The sequence below is a fragment of the Rhincodon typus genome, chromosome 4, assembly GCF_021869965.1.
Source record: "Rhincodon typus isolate 14 chromosome 4, sRhiTyp1.1, whole genome shotgun sequence".
Taxonomy (NCBI): Eukaryota; Metazoa; Chordata; class Chondrichthyes; order Orectolobiformes; family Rhincodontidae; genus Rhincodon; species Rhincodon typus.
Window position 1 is genome coordinate 50,730,341 of NC_063335.1, and position 20,437 is coordinate 50,750,777.

General features: G+C 38.5%; 1 protein-coding gene across 2 annotated transcripts in view; it reads left to right on the forward strand.

The window, feature by feature from the left end:
• LOC109920290 (coiled-coil domain-containing protein 102A-like) overlaps positions 1-20,437 on the forward strand; it is a 479,598-nt gene that overhangs the window by 171,492 nt on the left and 287,669 nt on the right. For both annotated transcript variants that reach the window (XM_048596422.1, XM_048596423.1), the window contains exon 5: positions 4,874-4,990. In XM_048596422.1, coding sequence (XP_048452379.1) covers positions 4,874-4,990 — 117 coding nt within the window. The remainder of the gene's footprint in view (positions 1-4,873; positions 4,991-20,437) is intronic.

Consider the following 20,437-nt stretch of genomic DNA (forward strand, 5'->3'; position numbering starts at 1 on the left):
GTGCCTATTCCCTCTTGATGTGCCCTCCCTCCTTTTCAAATATATGCTTTTTAAAAACCTTCTTTGTACATTGGCCTTCTTGCCACTGATTTGTAATTTTTAGGAAATATTCTTTAAAGGTATGTTGAAACTGCTGGCAAGACAGCTTTTGATGCTCAACCCAAATTGTCCTTGAACTGATTGGCTTGCTGGGCCATTTGAGAAAACAGTTAATAGTCAATCACATTGCTGGATCTTGATTCACAAATAAGGTTGGTTATTTTCTTTCCTGTCACAGTGATATAAAATATTGACAAGTAATTTTCAAATTTCATCATAGAATTTAATACCCAGGACTTCGACAGACTGTAATGACTTTAAAAATAAACCAAAAACACTGATTTAAAATGGGCACAGACATTAAATAACCCATACAAGTTGATTATGTTTCTTGAAACCAATTAAACAGTCTGATTGGAAATTGTCGTTTATCTAAAGGCAGCACCACCCTATCCCATTGATAGTGTAAAAGCTCCTTATCTTCTATCTAATTTACACCATCGTAAGAGTCTTCACATTGTGAAAGATGAAAACATCACCTACATTTATTAAGCTTGAAAAACAAAAACTGCAGCATCCAGGATGTACAACCACCCTTGCGTTTCAAGGAGTTTGTTTTAGGAAAAAGACGAAGGATGTGGATTTCAGATGACAGAAATGAAACAGGCTGGAAAATGTCTTGACCTCTTACTCTCTCTCTCTGCCCCTTGTGAAGCAAAACCCGAAAACAAAACTGACTAGAAAGAAGACACCGAATTGAAAGATAACTGTGATATACTCTGACTTAGAAACATAGAGGATAGGAGCAGGAGGAGTCTGTTTGGCCCTTCGAGCCTGCTCCACCATTCATCTCAATCCTGGCTGATTGTCCAACTTAATGGCCTAATCCTGCTTTCTCCCCGTAACGTTTGATCCCATTTGCCCTATGTGCTACATCTAGCTGCCTCTTGATACATTCAATGTTTTGGCATCAACTATTTCCTGTGGTAATGAATTCCACAGGCTCACCACTCTTTGGGTGAAGAAATGTCTCCTCATCTCTGTCCTAAATGATCTATCCCAAATCCTCCAACTGTGACCCCTGGTTCTGGATACACCCACTATTGGCAACATCCTCCCTGCACCTACCCTGTCGAGTCCTGTTAGAATTTTATAAGTCTCTATGAGATCCCTCCTCATTCATCTGAACTCCAGCGAAAACAATCCCAACCTGGTCAGCCTCTCCTCATAGGTCAGACCTGCCATCCATGGAATCAGCCTGGTAAACCTTCGCTGCACTCCCTTGAGAGCAAGAGCATCCTTCCTCAGAAAAGGAGACCAAAACTGCACACAATATTCCAGGTGTGGCCTCACCAAGGCACTGTATAACTGCTACAGCACATCCCTGCTCCTGTACTCGCAACCCCTCACAATGAAGACCAACATACCATTTGCCTTCTTTATCGCATATGCACCTGCATGCTTACTTTCAGCGACTGGTGCTCAAGGTCCCGCTGCACACTCCCCTCTCCCAATTTATAGCCACTCGGGTAGCCACCTTGTTTTTGCTTCCAAAGTGAATAATCTCACATTTATCCAAATTATACTGCATCTGCCATTGATTTGCCCACTCACCCAATCTGCCCAGATCATACTGAAGGATCTCTGCATCCTCATCACAGATCACCCTCCCATCCAACTTGGTATTATCTGCAAACTTGGAGATGTTACATTTTGTTCCCTCATCCAAATCATTAATACATATTATAAATAGCTGGGGTCCCAGCACCGATCCTTGTGGCACCCCACTAGTTACTGCCTGCCAATTTGTAGAGGACCAATTAATTCCTACTCTTTGTTTCCTCTCTGCCAACCTGTTTTCTATCCATCTCAATACACTTTCCCCAATCCCATGCACTTTAATCTTGCACGGTAATCTCTTGTGCGGGACTTTGTCAAACATTTTCTGAAAATCCAAATATATCACAACGACTGGCTCCCCCTTGTCAACTCTACTCATTACATCTTCATAGAATTCCAACAGATTCGTCAAGCATGATTTCTCCTTCATAAATCGATATTTGACTCAGTCTGATCCTGCCACTGCTTTCTAAGTGCTCTACTATAAAGTCCTTGTTAATGGATTCGAGAAATTTCCCATTACCGATGTTAGGCTTACTGGTCTATAATTCCCTGTTTTCTCACTACCTCCCTTTTTGAATATTGGAGTGACATTAGGTCTCCTCCAATCTGCAGGGACTGTTCCAGAGTCTACAGAATCCTGGAAGATGACCACCAATGCATCCACTATTTCTAGAGCCACTTCCTTAAGTACTCTGGATTGTAGATTATCAGGCCCTTGGGATTTATCCACCTTCAATTGCGTCAATTTTCCCAATGGCATTTCTCTATTAATATTGATCTCCCCCAGTTCTTCCCTCTCACTAAATTCTGCATTCTCCAACATTTCTGGTATCTGATTTATGTCCTCTTTTGTGAAGACAGAACTGAAGTATATATTCAATTGCTCAACTTTTTCTTTGTCCCCTATTATACACTCCCCTGTTTCTGTCTATAGGAGACCTACATTTGTCTTCACCAATCTCTTTCCCCTCACGTACCTATAGAAACTCTTAGTGTCAGTCATTATGTTCCCTGTAAGCTTACTTTCGTACTGTATTTCCCCTTCTTAATCAATCCCTTGTTCCTTCTTTGCTGAATTCCAAACTGCTCACAATCCTCAGACATATTATTTTTCTTGACCAATCTGTATGCTTCTTCCTTGGAGCGGATATGTATTTCTAATTTCCTTTGTAAGTCATGGATTGGCCCTCTTGTCCATTTTGTTTTTGTGCCAGACAGAAATAAACAGTTATTGCAGTTCCCCCATGTGTTCCTTGAATGTTTGCCATTGTCTATCCACTGAAATCCCTTTAAGTAGCTCTCTCCAATCTATCAAGGCCAACTCACGCCTCATATATTCATAGTTTCCTTTATTAAGATTCAGCACCCTAGTCTCCGAATCAACAACCTCACTGTCCATCTTGACCCAAGGGGTCTTGCACAGTTAGATTGGTAATGATTCCCTTCTCGTTACACAGTATTGATAGTTTTGAAAATCAACTTAGCACCTTTGGTCTCAGGTTAAATCCTTATACCTCAAAGACACTTAAAAGCTCTTTAAACTGTATACTTTTTTGTCATCTTTTTATGTTGGATACCTGCTGCTTTTAAATTTGTACAGTGCTTGTGTGTTTATGACAGTGGAGGTGCATTGAGGAGCTTAATTGCCAACTAATTGGACAACTAAAAGCCTCAATGGACCTAATTGTGGGTGGTCTAGTTGGCACCTTTTCCCATTACTTTGTTGTGTGGGGAATGGATCAGGAGTGGAATAGAAGGAGGTGGGCTGACTACGTGACATATTTTACTTGCCCCAGCCACTAGCTACCACACCAAAAGTACATCCAGTGAGTGGCTGTAAAATCCAGCCCAGGGTTACATTGTATTTCCTTTGTGTTTCTCCTTGTCTCTTGCTCAGTTTCAGCAGGAAACAGGGAGAACTTCCCTGTGAAATTTATGGGTTGATGGCTTTATGTTGACTGTACATGCAATATATTTACCAGTTTGTTTACAAGAAGTAAAAATTATTGTTTCTTGTGGCTTGGTTGATATCAATGGCTCCTAATAGTTCTCCAAATCTCAAGTGTGTCATATGGTACAAAATATGTGATACTTGACTAATAAATGGGCATTTTTAATGGTATTTGATATACATGTAGTTAAACAGAAATGCACTATGCAAAAATGAGTCGCAGTCAAGTTGTTGTAGTTATGTTTGACCTTTGATTATCAGTTTTTAATTTCTTGCAGAATTGAAATTATTATCACTACCATAATTTTGGGATAATTAGCCAAGAATAGGCTTTCTGTCAAAGGATTGTTTCACTCTTAGTAGCAAACAAATGGTTAGATTATCCTAGGCACCACCATTTAGGTTACAGAATTTTTATGGTTAAAATGGGGCAGATATCTTTCTTGCAAAAATTATTAATTGTCCATGTTAATATTATTTCGTTTTTCATTATTCTCCATTTTTTGTCATTCCATTCTACTTGCTTGCATTTTCAGATGGGGATCAAAAATAACTTGGTTTTATTTTCTCACTTTTTTTTCACATTGTGACTCCCAGCTGGTGGAATAGGTAAGAAACAGCAAACTTGAACAAGTTTTAAAATAAAATTAGAACAAAGCTCCCTCGTCAGAACAGTTCAGAATCATTGGTTTGGCCTGTTGGCAGGCACTGCCATGCCTGGAATATGGTCAGAGTTGAAATGCTTGTTAATTGTCTCATGGTGTCCACCTCATCTCTGGTCAGTATCATGTCAGATCATCTGAGGTTAATCCAAATACAGTTAACATCTGCAACTTTCTGGTCAGAGTAAATCTGAATTTTCACATTAATCAGGGCTGCAAATTGAATTTTGCTGTGCCAAACTGTGTTCTAATCATTAATGCATGACACCATGGGGCTAACATGCAAAATTTTCATTCTCTTACCTTGTGATTCTGTTTTTGCATTATTGAATTTTTGCCCAATGCCAAGTAAATCATAAATCTGGTTCACAAAATGTCTGATTTTAATAGCAATTGAAAAGCTGTATTATGCAAAAGTAGGAAGTTGCATGTTTTACATAATTGGATAGAAAAAATCAATATGATTGCGGGAAGCCATCTGTGATTGCTTTGGGGAGTTGCATGATAAATGTTCAGCCCAGTCTCCGACAAAACATGATTAATTGAGGCCAACTCTGGTGACTATATTAAAGTGTATGTTATTATTTCTGTCACCCAGTTGACCCTCCTTCGTGATGCCCATCAGAATGAGCTTGGAAGGATCTCAGAAGATCTGGAAGATGAAGTTGGAGCTAGGTCTAACATGGATAGGAAATTAGCTGATCTACGTACTGAGGTAACGCAACAGTTTTGTCTTTAATACTCTGGCTTAATTAGAAGAGTGTGTGGTGACAAAGCAAACATTTTTAATTTATTAAAAATCTTGCATCTGTCTGCAACACCTGTTGACAAAATGTCTGTTTCTAAACAAAATCCTGTAAATAATAATATGCAGAAATGAACATACTAGAACTGTATTTTGATGCATACAAGACAAGTTGAAACATTTTGATGTGTATTACTTTGTTATTGTGCAATCATTCGCTCCCAACAGTAGTATTGTAATGATTCAAATTTTGCACATCCTAGATTCTCAGTCTCTTTTACAGAGATGCATTTTATAATTTTAAATCTGTATGTCCCGCTTCAACTATCTCGTCCTATCTAATTCTACTTCATCTGAGCACTACATTCAGTCTTGCCACCTTCCTCCATGAGCAGATTTTATGCCTATTATAGAAACTGTTTTCATATCTAATGAAATTGAAGAAAATAAGGTTACAGGACATCACGGGTAAATTCCTAATAGGTTGAAATGATCACACATTCATACTACAGGTGACCTCATTAATTACACTTTTCCTGCTTCCATCCTTAAAAAATGAAAGCACAAAAGTGATACAATATTCTTCAACCAGTGATATATCGGAAAACATTTTTACTCAGCAATTTAATACAGTGCCTGAAAGGGTGATGGGAGCAGGTCTTGCAGTAATTTTCAAGGGGAAATTTTATTTATACATAAAGAGATCCTGGGAAAGAGCATAAGTATGGATAGCTCTTTCAGAAAGCCAGCAGAACCATGATGGACAGAGTTGTCAGTTTCTATGCTATCTGGTGCAATGCCAACAGAAAATCCTCTACAGCACAATACAATTTACCTAGTTTAAAATCCTTCACTATGCATAGTGTCCCTTCTGTCCATGAGGTCAATGTTATTGAAACTTTCCAAGTAAAAGAATCCTATTTTCATATAAAATCAAGACTAAGTTTAAAATCATAGCTATCATCAATAGCTGCACTTTTCTATTTGAATGTAATCAATTTGTTGAATAGTTTATAATCTGACTGTCAATCCTACAGGACACAACCTTCATGCAAAATCTTTCTGTCTAATGCCTTGGTAGAGATTTTTTTTGGCAAACCATGATGAACACTAGTTACTATCATTTTTTATCATCCACCAACTTTATTACTTCTTCAAAAGATTCCACCAAAAAGATGAAGCAGGGCATGTTTGTTGCATTTATCAGAGGGACAACACAGAATATCTCCATTCCTTCTGTCTTGTTCCTGACATAAAATGAAATTCAAATTAATTGGCCTGAAATTCAAAGTTTTCACTGACCACTGTTCCTAAAGAAGTGCATTGTACAGGACAGGTCCTAGTCCATGGTAATATTCTTAATCTAAATAAGTTATTAACTGTATACTGGCTTCTCCTTGGGTGAACAGGCTAGGTAGATATTTGTGACAGAAAGTAAGAGGACTACTTTGGGAAATCAGTGCCAGACATTAAAACATAGGGTTAGATAGCAGTGTATATTTTCACAAAGCTATCTATCTCTAGATGAGGTTGTTAGAATGCAGATTTTCCACAAGTCCATTTCTCTTTTCCACATTTATCAATATTTAGATAAAAGAATTAAGTGAACAATTAAATATTCTTATGACATAAATTTGTATGTGGGAGTTGGTATAGTTTGTTATAGACCAGACTAGACCCCCTCAAAATATTTTAAGAAGGTAGCCCAGATCCTAATTTTTTCTTACCTTAAAGGGAAGTGTAAAGTGTCTGTTCTGGATGCAATGCGACTGATCAAACTACTCGATTTTAAGCAAAACAAAATTTATTCAACCACTGTAGTTAAAATATAATCAAAGAAAGAGGAATTTAGAATAATTTAGCTCTAAAGGAAAGCTTACAGAATAATATATACAGTAACTATTATTAAATTAACTGTTCCAATATAGTAACTTTCCATAAACACATCCCTTGTCATAAAAGGAAAATTCACTCTCAGATTCTCACATGCAGTTCTCCTATCCAGGAGGGAAAAAACACCCAGAGAAAATTCAGAGAGAGTAGCAGTCAGGAGAAGTTCACTGAAGCTTCCAACTCTGTTGAGACCCCAATAGCTTCTATACTACTGAAAAACCACAACCCAGAAATCCTAATCTATGAGAACTTGTCACACCCGTTCAGGCTGTTTAAAATAAAACCTAAGGCCTCCCAACCTGTTTACTCAAGTGGTATTAACTAACCAGATCGATACCTCTTGTTCAATTTCTATCTTAAAAGAAATCAGGACAAAATAACCACTTAAAGCTATAGCATTACCACAAGTTGCAGCAGTTTTTCCTGACAGTGGGTTTTGGGCACAGGTACTGGTTTACCCTTGAAGATTATTTCTCTTGTGATACCAAGCTTAGCTCTATAAGTTCAAAAGCATCTGAGAGTATCTGGCAGCTCTTTAATCATGTCAAGCCAATCTTCAGTGATAACCTTCCACTGTGCCTTCAGTTATTGGTAGTTAGCTGTTTTCACTTGAAGCTGGTTATAGCTACGCTGACCAAAATGTGATAGATCAGTTTTGAGCACATCTTCCAGCTCAATGTCCATGCTGTTGATTTGTAGATCCAGTAAAATGTTTATATCCTTGTTTAGGTTTGGCAATCTGGTCAGCATATCTGAGGCGACTATTTTGTTACCAAGGTTATAGTAGATGTCAAAGTCATTATTAGCCTGTAATTTAACCAGAGGTTGCTGTGGTCTACTTGATGTTTTTTTTTTGTCAGTCGTTTGTGCCAAATAATTTCCAATGGTTTATGATTGGTTTTTGCAGTGAATTACTTACTATGTGGAATTATGTGATACCAAAGACAAGAGCAAGTACTCCACACTCTATCATCAATACTTGGATTGTGCTTGCAATAGACTTGAAATGCAATTGCTTGGTCATCTTGCATGATACACACTCCTAAACTAATCTGCAAAGAATCAAATTCCGGAATTGTCATCTTCCTTGGATCATAGTATTGCAGGGTGCTGTCTTCTGCTGACAATTCTTTTTGGTATTTTTGTACCTTCTGCCATATAAATGGCATTGATTTCTTTAGGATCACTTTCAATGAAAGTTTTTTGTCAAAAGAAGACCAAAATTTAGAGAAATTCAAAGAAATTGAAGAATCCAAGGCATTTCTAACAGTCTTCTTTGTTTTGTGGGGTAGGCATTTGTGTTGCATCTTTAACTCTGCCTGGCCCGGGATAGATTCCACAACCTGAGCAATAGATCGAAAAACTTGTTTGGACGTACATTCGCGTCCCACTTTTTTTGCAGTGTAAAATTGCCACAGTGAGTGAAAGTTCTGATCGTGCTAGTTTTGTCCATCCGCAATGCATGTGCATCCAGGCACTCTTCCTGTAATTCTGTCCATGTGCCTCTGGAACAGATCTTGAAGACAGATAATCTGAAAGATAGTGCCTGGAATCAATATCTTCCAAATGGTGTTCTTCAGGTAGTGACTTTCTGAGATTCCCTGATTAAGTGCACCAACCAATATTTGACATCTAATCTGGAGAAGAATTTGGCTCTTGGGAACTTGGGATTCAATTCCTCTAGTGTTGGAATCTTGTGTTGGCATCTCTTTGGGGACAGCTTTAGATGTTTAGGATCTAGAATACCCTGACTGTACCATCACTCTTTTGTACACACATAATTAAGTTACACCAGCCTGTGTGATGATCCTTAATGCAGATGATGCCTTGCACCTTGTGTCATCCATTTTGCACTTAATCGCTTCTTTATTGTAAACGCTACATTTTCTGAGACGGCCAATTGACTGAATTGATCTTCTCTATGGTGAAATATATCGTGGTGTTCAAAATTTCCTATGGCACCAAACCTGACTGTAAATCCTAGATTGTGCATATCGAGTATTCTTTGGCTTTTCTTTACCATGGCTACCTAGGCGATCTACTGGATAGTCAAAATGATGAGAGCCGTACATTCTGGTCATCCTGCCACTGCCAATCTTTTTGTCTCTACCAGGTAAAATATTTGTGGCTTCCATGGTGATTTGTCAAAGCAACTTACTTTGTTAGTATGGCAATGCAAGGGATTGGCAACCCATTGTATGCAGTTAAGTTAACATTTGTTGGCTGTACCGTTGAGTTCTAATTGTCCCAGTGCTTGTCCTTCAGAATTTGGAGTGGTGTAATATTTGCACTAGCTTCTGTGTCAACCTTCAACTCAGTGTTTGTCAGTTTTCTAGAGCAAAATTTATTGATTTTAGATTGACGTGGAAAGACTGTTCATCTCCTGGTTGAAGGTTGTTCCATTCTGGGTCTCGATTCAGGTGTGTGTACCTGTGAACTTTGTCATTAGCTTACGTTTGTGCAGGTTTATGGTACATTCTTGCTGTTTTTTCCATATTGCTGTCCTTCTTTTATTAGGTAGTTCTACGCTGTAGCCTCTGGCTGCATCTTTGAATTTCTTGCAAAGGCAGGCAAATGTTCTTTTTAACCACACACTTTGCACAGATCTTAGAACGGAGGACAAATTTTCAGTGGGTATTATAGGTTATGACTTGTCCGTTGCCACGGTTTGCTTGCTTTTTATGTCCTGGCTACTCTGTTTATGCTGTTTGCTGCCCCTAATGTTTGCAAGCGAGGAAAGGCCTATTATTTTGGGTGGAATAGTGTTCAGACAGGGAGTTGAATAGATAATTATGAAGATTTGAGGCAATTTGAATCTAATGGACTTGTGTGCATTACTCACACCCAAAATTCTGCCACCTTTTAGATCGTATATTTACTTTATGCCCTAAGTAATTGTTTTTGGGCGTAAGTATGGAAGTGTTTCCTGTAGGGGATGTTTGGTTCTCTTCATAAGGGAAGCATTGTGATTAACAATATTGCTAGAGCAGAAACTTAAACTGGTAGTGCAAGGACATCTTGAAGATTTTACTTACATTTGTGACTCAACACCTACTCCTTTATTAAACTTAGTTTGTTACAAAAATAATACTACTTTTCATTTGAGTGGGTATTCAGGCCTGAAAACTGCTACATAATGATCCCTGCCAATTATTACTGATGCAAAAAGTTCAGGACCATCAGATCTGATAAAGTGTTTTTTTCATTCACTGGAATTAGAGAAGTGTCCATGTAAGGGCTGCGTTTCTGCAAGGTTCACTCAAAACCAGCCAAACGAGCACAGAACAAAATACGGAAACTGCAAGCCCACATTACACTCAGTGCATAACAAGTCTGTTAAGTGCATACTATGTATTCAGTTCTGAGGAAGAATTATACTGGACTCAAAACTTTGAGTCAGCTTCTCTCTCCGCAAATTTTGCTGCGTTTTCCAGTACTTTCTATTTTTATTTCATTTTACGTCTTCCCTACTTTGCACCATTTAAAACAAAAATATTATGGTGGAAACCATTCCTGCCCACGCCTCCAGATTATTATAATCCATGGAGCCTCAACATTGTATCTGTTTGCAGATTCCACAAGATTCCTTAAAATCGAGCATTTATTTGAGTGCGTAGGCACAGATAGGTTTTAAATAATTTTAAAACATTTATGGAAAAACTGACTACTATAAAACAATGAAAAGAATAAACAACTCTTTATAGTTTCTGAAAGTCATTTTCTGTTATTTAAGTCACAGGTTTTTTTTTGTGATAAGCCCTTTTTCACTTGTTTTAAGCAAAAACAGCTCTGGTGGCCATGCCTAAAGATATACAGAAATTGCGTATACGATGAAAGGAAAAACAAGTAATTACTAAAATACAACCTAATTGTCTTGGTTCATGGAAGATTTTATGTTTGTAATTTTGCCAATTACAATTTCACAGGAACATGAGCCTAACGATAACTACAAGTGCAGTTTACTTACGGATTTCCAATTGCAGTCAGAGCACCAACACTGTCCCTTTGAAAATGCCTTTAATTATTATCCAAAGTTACTTCTGAATTCCAATAGGTTTGTAAGAAGAAAGTCACTTTTTCTGCCTGGACATCAACAATATAATTATGAATATTTTTCAATTATAATGGGCTATCCATTGCTTGTCATATAGGAAGAAGTGGAAAGTTTCTGGAAATAAGTTCAACAGTTGGTATTGTCGGGTGGAAGTAAGCAATAGTTAAAACATTGTCCTCCAAAACGGATAGATTTTTGGTTGAGAAAATGTGTTCTGCATTGTCATGAACTAACATGAGAAAGGTCTTGGGTTGGATTAAGGACTACTTCATAAGAACAATGACTGTGATAATTTCAAACAGTTCACATCCCAGAGGGAAAAATCAGTTTAAAAAGAAACAGTAATATTTGGAAATGAATGCACTGGTCATGCTGGAGAACTGTTCGGAGCTATAGAAGACAATCCAGTATGCATCATTTGCAAGTTCTACTGTTTCTTTTTGTAGTTCAAAAAAAAAATCCATGTGGCAAACAACACATTGGGTGGAATTTAATGTAGGTGCTGTGTGTCTCACCTACCTGTGGGGGATCCAGCAAGAAAGCCCAGCCTCACCTACTTTTGGAAAGGCCTGTCACGTCAATTACCGATCAAGCATTTGACTGGACAGCAGCCGGCCTTTCCTGGGATCACGTTGTTGGTGGCGGGGTGGTGCATGGAAGTGCTGCCCATGCACTGTTGCTGGCTAATTGGAGGTTGACAGCTTGCGTGCACTGCAGAGGTAGTGGCTGCTTATGGAAATAAGCAGCAGGTCAGAAAGCATAAGTCTGAAATGTTAAACTCTGTTTCTGTATCCATAGATGTCGCCTGACCTGCTGAGTATTTTGAGCATTTTCTGTTTTTATTTCAGATTTCCTGTATCTGAAGTATCTAGTATCTGCTTTGTGATCTATTTGAGATGTTTTATCTTTCTATTATCCAATTAAATTCTTGTCCACATCCAATGGGATTATATGAATTATTCCAAGTACATGAAAGATAATATTGTTCAAAGAATGAAGAAAGCTGTTCCAATAGTTGTGTAATCAACCTTTTTCAAATAATAGACAAGACTATTAAAAGTTTATAACAGCAAATTAGTTTTTTTTAACTGTTCACCTTTAAAATATTGGTCCATTACAAGTGGACTGCAATGCACAAGTATAAGGTAAATAAACTCATTCTGCTTTGGAATTAGTGGAAATTGCTTTCTGGAAACAATCATAGAATATCTACTACTCAGAGATTCCCTGCTGAATATATACGTCCCCTTGATATTTAGTGTGGTGGTACTTAAACCTAACAACGAATAATGTTTTAACATTTATTGGATGCTTACATTCACAGGGAATATTTCATCACTTATGATGGCACAGCTTTCATGCTCACCTGAGCAGAATCCAATAATGTTTATTTAAAAGAATTATAACAATAATATTCTAAGTGAAAATAATTTTGAGAACCTTTAAACAAAAGTTGTGCATAAATAATTGTAAAGTACCTGAGAGTAGGTTAACAGATCTATCACCCATGAGATAATCATTCTTTATCCTTCAAAAAGTGGAATTAAATATTGCTGTGGAGAGTTGGAAAAATTGCTTTTTGGACTTAGGACTTTGGATTTTGTACTCCAAGTTTACCTGTGGTGTCCTGTTAGCTCATTTTGCTAGGCAGGTAGAATGTAAGTCATTTTAATACCAACAGCATGCAGTTCAATCCCTGTTCTGACTGAGGTAGATTCAGAGCCTGATTCCTCACATTATCCACGGTAAAATATCATGGCACTTTGTTGCAATTAGATGAAAAATTACCAAGGACCTGCCTTCAGATAGAGAACTGACAAAGTGGAGCTGATTACAGAAAATTCAGACCTTTATATGAATCTTAAAATGCACAACGAGGCTTGGCCAAGGGCATAGAAATCCATTAGTCTGTTGAAACAGCTGAGCTACAGGGAAAAACATTCCTCGATTGAAGGCTTTGATCTATTCTGTCATTGCACAATGATTATATTCACAAGATAAAGTGATTTAAAGTGGTTGAAGTGTCTGCTCTTGACACTTTAAAGGGTTTGGATGATTTTCACTTGTATTAAATGCAAATAGAATGGAGCTCTTTTTAAATAAGTGGATATTGATTAATGAGTGCTCTTTTTACAACTTTTATTAAAGAAAGACCTATTGACATCATAAGAATCATTAACTCTATGCAGTGTATAATGGACGGAAGTGCCATGGCTAGTCATTGGGCTATGAAGGACCACAGGAATGGGTGAAGGGATGGGATGAGGTGGTAAAACCTGGCATGGAAGAAGCAGGAGAAATGTGTAGGACATGAAGGTATGTGATGGGGGAAAGCTAGGGGACTTTTCTTGCCATAATTGTGATGAAGACCTAAGATTGAAATGGGCCTTTTAAGCAGCCTCTATGAGCAGTGAACCCTCTGACCAAGATGCAAATCAGGAGTGTGCAGGAGTACTTTCCACTTGCTTGGATGAGTGCAGCTTCAACAACACTCGAAGCTTGGTGCCATCGAGGACAAAGCAACCCACTTGAATGCCATTCTATCCATCACCTTCACCATTAATCCCATGCACCACCATTGCATTGTCATATAAATGTGTATGATTTACAAGGTGCACTCCAGCAACTCACCAAGCCTCTATCAACAGCTTCACCCAACATATAAGCTTTACCACCCAAAAAGTCAAGGAAGGTGGGTGCATGGTAACACCATTTCTTGTACATTCCCCTTAAATCCTGGGACTCTACTGACTTATAACTACATCTGCAATTCAACCCCTACTACTTTCTTTATCTCTCTATCTCATTTTTCTCTTAAGATACTCATTTACATCGACTTCCCTCACTTAGTCATCTGCTGTAACATCCCTTTGAGGCCCAGGGTCAAATTTTGTTTTACGATGTCCTGGTGAAATACTTAGGGATGTTTTATTATGCTAAGTGTGCTGTTTAAGTACAAGATGCTGTTAGCATAAAGGGTATATGGAAGGATAGCTGGGTAGTGACAACTTCTGAGTTTTGCCCTCTTCTGTGGGCATCAATTCAAATGCCAGGCTTATTCTCACATTCATCTTCAGGCCTTCCCTAAGCTTTTTAAGTCTATATAAAGGTTACCATAAAAGGGAGCCTAGACCCAAAATGTTCACATGGAACACACCAAGTTCATAACCGAGGATATTAGGCCAAATCTTGTTGAGAAAATAATAATGTATTAACAATTGTTACAGCCACCTCTCATTTCACTCCTGAGGTGGGTTATAAACAACTTTGAATTTTTAAAGAGATGTAATTTCTCAGTTGATTATGGACTTAACTATATATGAAAGTATATCAGGAAATAAAACAAATGGATCTCTGATTAACCAAAATTAAAGAGTTAGTTTATTCTAAACCCATTCAAATAAAATGTAAAATTCTTCAAAAGGTAAACATGTCCCAAATCCTGCACATGCACTCACTCTCAATACCATGCAAAACAGGGTAAGTTATAGTGTTAGAGGGGTGAAGTTGAAAAGGTTAAAGTTGATAGCAAAAATATTATATTTCCAAGTTCGATTGGTAGCCGTGAAATCCAGTGGTGTTTTGCAGTTGATGTAAGCTGGAGAGATTGTCTCTTGTAAATTTCAGGTAGTCCTTCTCTAGAGCGGCTGCTGTAGCACTAGAAGCTCATTTTTAAATTTACTATCATTGTAATGTATTACAACTTGTAAACGGAGCTGGAGTCTAATCTTAAAAAAGAGAGAGCTGCTGTTGTTCCATATGCTCAGGCCTTCTTAATGCTACCCCTTCTGTAACACACAGGCAAAGTTATAATAGCTTTGAACAGGGCAGAATTGCAAATGTGTGATAGCAGACTGTTGGCACACAGTGGGGGCAATGCATGTGAAGTGGTTTCAGTCTCCCATTGTCAAAGCAAATAAGATGCTATTGAAGCAGTTAGGGGAGCCTATACTACACTTTTGAGTAATGAGTTTTGGTACATTCCCTTTGGCCTTTGCAGTTTTTGAGCCATGATGTTTGCTTACAGCTTTTAAGTTTTTTTCCAGATAATTCAAACAATGGCATATGGGAATTTCTGCAGGAGAACTGTCCAATCGTGTTAGAGATTTTCATAATCATGGTCTTTCTTCTAGGTCAAGTGGTCTATGGTTTCATTTTACTACACAGTGGGCAGATATTTACAGAGGGTGGACAGCTCATAATCACCCCCTCCCTCCTATTTCAGAAGTAAAGCTGGCTGGAAGCCATGTCATGCTGTGGGTGGATGAAATCAGTAAACAGGCGTTCTTATCTCTGCCTCAGGAGGGTTCCTGGCCAATCTGATTTGTTGGCTGTTTCATCACTCCCAACAGTGACAGAGGTCAGTAGTGAGAATTGCTGGTAAGGCAGGATGACGTGGGTTGGATACTAAATAAAAACCGAATGAACTGCGGATGCTGTAAAACAGGAACTAAACCAGAAGTTGCTATAAAACCTCAGCAAGTCTGCAGCATCTGTGAAGAAAAAATCAAAGTTAATGTTTTGGGTCCAGTGACCCTTCCTCACATGGGCTAAATTTTGGGTAGGGGTGCTCCTGATGCATGCTGGCTATTCCCTGAATGAGGTGCCCAACCCCCACCCACTTCCTTCAGAACATTGTTCACGTAGGTGTTTTAACACGTGAAGTTGTTGACTTGCTCGCTGAGCTGGTTTGTTTCTGTTGAGACGTTTCGTCACCATGCTAGGTGACATCATCAGTGAGGCCTCCAATGAAGCCTCCTGAGGTATTCCTGGAGAAAGTGAAGGTGTTCACGGGTAGAGCTCAGACGGTTGGCGAAGGTTTCCCATTGTTGGGCATATTTTAGCGTGTTGTACCCATAGGTGTTTAAGGTTTTAGCAAAGATCTGTAGCTCGGGTTGTGGGTGAGGTTGTTGACTTGCTTGTCAAGTTGGCTTGTTTTCATTCAGACGTTTCATCACCATGCTAGGTAACATCATCAGTGAGACCTCCGATGAAGTGATGTTGTTCTACTCCACTTGGAATTTGTACTGTCTGGTCTGTTATGGTGAATAGTGTCATTTCCGGTTTTGTTCTGTATGGGTTTATATGTAGGGTCCAATTCTATATGTTTGTTGATTGCATTATGGGTTGAGAACCATGCCTCTAGGAATTCCTGTGCATGTCTATGTTTGGCTTGGGCTACTATGGTTACGTTGTCCCTGTTAAACTGATGACCTTCATTGTCCGAATGCATTGATATTATGTCGTTTTGCTGCTAGCTGATGTTTGTATCTTCTGATGGCTAGTTTCGTTCTCATCTATCTGATGTAACGTAATGAAACTGCAACACGCCAGAACTATGCAGGAAAGAGGAAGAGCACCTATACAAAATCTTTGCTATGAACGGATGTCGCCGCAACTTCATCCGCAGGTGCCTATTAAATAGACAACAACAAGAGGACAGTACTCCCTAACACACTTTCTCCACGAATGCCTCAGGACGCTTCATCGGAGGCCTCACTGATTACGTTACCTAGCGTGGTGACGAAACGTCGGAACGAAAACAAGCCAGCTTGGTGAGCAAGTCAACAACCTCACCCACAACCCAAGCTACAAATCTTTGCTAAAGCCTTAAAGCTTTAAAATGTGTTGCCCACTCCAATCAATTGCCCATGTCAGCCATATTTTGGAATGGGCAATGTATTATCGCGTTAAATTGAGTTTATAACAAGCTTGATTGAATCTTAATTATTTACTTACATATGGTGGGTGGGCTGTCAATTTTGTTGCAGTCTTGCCCTCCATATTATAGGGGTCAGTGGGCTGTTGGGGTGCTGGTGCTGGGAGATGGTGGCAAGATGGCAGGCTGCGCTCCTGACTTATTGAAGTTTTCCATCCACCCCTCCCTCAGCCCTACGCCTGGAAATATGACCAGTGGGGACATATAATATCCAGTCCGGTATCCTAACTCATTTGAAGTCTTATTCACTTAGATGGAAGTCTGGGCTATTAAACCAGGAACTGGAATTAAAGATTAATAATCCATTTATTACAACTTAATGATGCATTGCAGGCCATGATTGATGTAGAACTTGGTCTGGAAATTCAGGAGATTAAGTTGTGCTTTGAGAACTTGCTTTTAGATTTCAACTGCTCCATGGTTTACTTCACACAAATGGCACTTTACCATCATTTCTATGAACGTACCAGATTTCAGAATAATTTCCCACTAAACCATAGGCACCCTTTTAACAATATAATTGTTAATTCAATGTTATTTGGCCCAGAATGGAAACAAATTATACTGGTCAGTCTCAGTCCTGCAGGTAATCAGTTCCTTTTAGAGATTATTTTTGTCTCTTTGTTTGATCCATCTCTATCCTATCTCTCGCCCTGCAACTGATTTGATGCTAATTCACCTAATCTAATTCATTTATTCGTGATATTGTAGTAGAATGCTGACATGGATTTTTCACAAACACAGTAAGCAACTGATGACAGAGAGGCAGATACATTCACTGATATAGGCAGTTGGCCTCAGAATTTCATCTTTTTGTGAATTAGGCCACTTCCAGAATTACAATCCTGCCTCCTATCCAGCAATGCCTGCCCATGCCCAATTGGCATGGGCTAGGACTGGCATTACTGCCTCTGAAAATCTAAGGCTGCAAAAGAGGTAAGCAGATGTCAAGGTAGACAGGTTAGAAAGTCTGTCTCCATTCATTGGTATATGGATCTTGTTTTGTACACAAACATTAGGGAATTTAGTCCTTACTTAGCTCAGCCTCCTGAACTCTTCCTACCCAATCTCTATACCTCCTCCATAACCCTATGCTCTCTAGTGCTCCCATACCCACTCCATGCCCCCTCTTTGCCTCACAATATGTCTCAATATTGCTATGCCATCCTGTATCCCCATACTGTCTCAACCTCCATGCCGCCTCCATTCTCCATGCCCCTTATTTTACTTTTGATATCCCCACATCATCTGCATACACCCCATGTACACATACCCTTTCTCCATTCTGGTCAGAACACATATGCCCGAAAATAAAATTAAGAAATTTTTGAGATTTTCATGAACTGTCAAAATATGCAAACATATATTCAAAAGTCTCTTCAAAAATATAACTCTCTTAGCTGATAAACTGCCAATGAGAAGAACGTTTACGGTTGCCTTGAGTGTTGTATCAAAAACCTTTGTTGAGTGGAATCTATAGAGGGATTTGGAGCTCAGCTAAACATTCATAAAAGATTCCATTGCACAGTGGTGTCAACATAGCCTCCAGGGCTGTATACATTAAAACCTTTGCGGTAATGGAAAATCTGTTGCACTGTTTCAAAGGTTGAACAGATGATCCAAGCAAATAATCAAAAAGTTTTTTAAAGCCAATCTATCTCCATTCCAACAAAAGTGAAGGAATAAAAATCCATCCCTTAGTTATAAATTACAGCATCCAATTCCTGAATGGATTTTCCACATTAAGGGTAAAATACTTAATGTGAGTAGCTCAAAACTGGCTGACTTGTGAAGTAGCAACATATTTTAGATATTTTTAATTAACTTGCTCAGATTATTGTAACACACCTCTGGAGAAGGTGGGTCTTGAACCCAGGCCTCCTGGCTCAAAGGTAGAGATACTACCACTGTACCACAAGAGTCACTTTGCTAGCAAGCTTTATATTATGGTCCATTTTCTGTCTCATTAAAGTCAACAGGGAAGATAATTAGGTGCAGTGTAAGATATGATGCTAATTTACTATCAGCTCATTTCATGCTGTTGACAACAATTTCACTGCTTGTGGTTTCTTTCTGGTTTGCAAACCATTTGTTATTCCTGCACAACAGCAAAACTGAAAATTTCTTACTCCTTTATAAATAAGCGCTTTCTTGACAGCAAAGATAACAGAATGGTATCAATAATGTTGTAATTTGTTTTGCTTATCCAATAAATTCTATTTAGTGGGGGCACGTATTGATCAAAGACTAGAAATTGTTTGGATTGCAACATTATATCTCATGAAATATGTGACACAATTGAAGATTGATATCCATTTATAACAAGAAACCCGATTTGAACTTCTGGCAAGCGGTTGATGGCAATGCAGCACTCGTGTGATTCAGAGCATTGTCATACCTTCACTGGCAGGCTGACTTTAAATCCTGCTGGTCAGCTACTATCAATGGAAAGTGGCAATAACTGGCTAGTGTGACCAAGGTACTACCCAGTGTAAGTTGCTACCAGCGGTTGTTGTGGGCAAATGTTCCGAGGGTTCTTGTGGCTGGGAAGAGGTGGGATTGATAGTGAGCAAAGCAGGGAGAGAGAGAGAGTGGAATGGAGACCCCAGGGAAGTGTAAGCCTGAAATTTCCTTGTGGGTCCAGATAGAGGAGATCCAGGCCTCATTAGGGAACATTTTTATTAATCTTGCCTTGGTAGTATGTCTTGAACTTTTTCACCTGGCCAGGTAGCCTTTCAAGTGTTAGTTAAAATTTCATCAGGTTCCTACATACATCAAGGATACCTGGATTTGTATTTGTTAGTGAAGCTCTAATCAGGGTTTGACAGGATCCTTATCCACCACCAAAATTAGAAGATTTTATATCACAGTTTGGATGGATTAGAGAAGAATAATTAAGTTGAAAACCATTTCATTCCACTTTAACAGTTCCATTCTTATGAACAGGTTTTTAGTCTGTTTCTAAAGTCTTCTTGCAGTAAATATACATGCTATAAAGTAGCAGTTTTATCTCCAACCTTTGATTGATGGTAGGTTGTCAAAACAAGAGATAAAAATAGCTGATTTTTCATTGTAGCTAAATAATAACAGCTTTGCGAATGTTAATGTAAAAATCAGCAAGCTTAAAGCTAATGCCATATAGAATGATACATTTCTTTTCAATCACACTGATTTCAAATGTACTTGAATGTCCAATTGCATACAGATTGACGGTAGGCCAACAAGATGACTGTGCAAGCATCAGACACAGCCTTTTTCACATTTCTTGTTAAACTGTCATCACTTGTTGAATATTTAATGAAAAAACTATCTGAGTCCTTTAACTAAGGATGGGTCATTGTGATGCACCAATAGGTTCTCTACCTCTGGGTTCAGGTCCCACCTGCTCCAAAGGTGTGTGATATCATTGGTGAACCAGTTGATCAGAAAACAAAATTCCGTTTACTGAAGAATGCATCAGCATACCTATGTATGTAAAAACTGAGTAGTGTTTTGACTTTGCAGTGTGACATGTATTAAGGACAGATGAAATATTGGTTTTGTATCCAGCTGAAGTCAATTAAAAAGAAAATCAGACAAAGTCTTCAGTGGACATCTAATCACTTCACATCTATTTTACCTCCAACCAAAACTGAATATAACCCAATGAACTTTGCCCAGGGCCCAACATCAGTAGAAACATTTTCAATCTCATCTCTTTCCTTCAATGAGATCCTTTTTTTAAAAATCTATTACTGCTGTATTTTTGGTG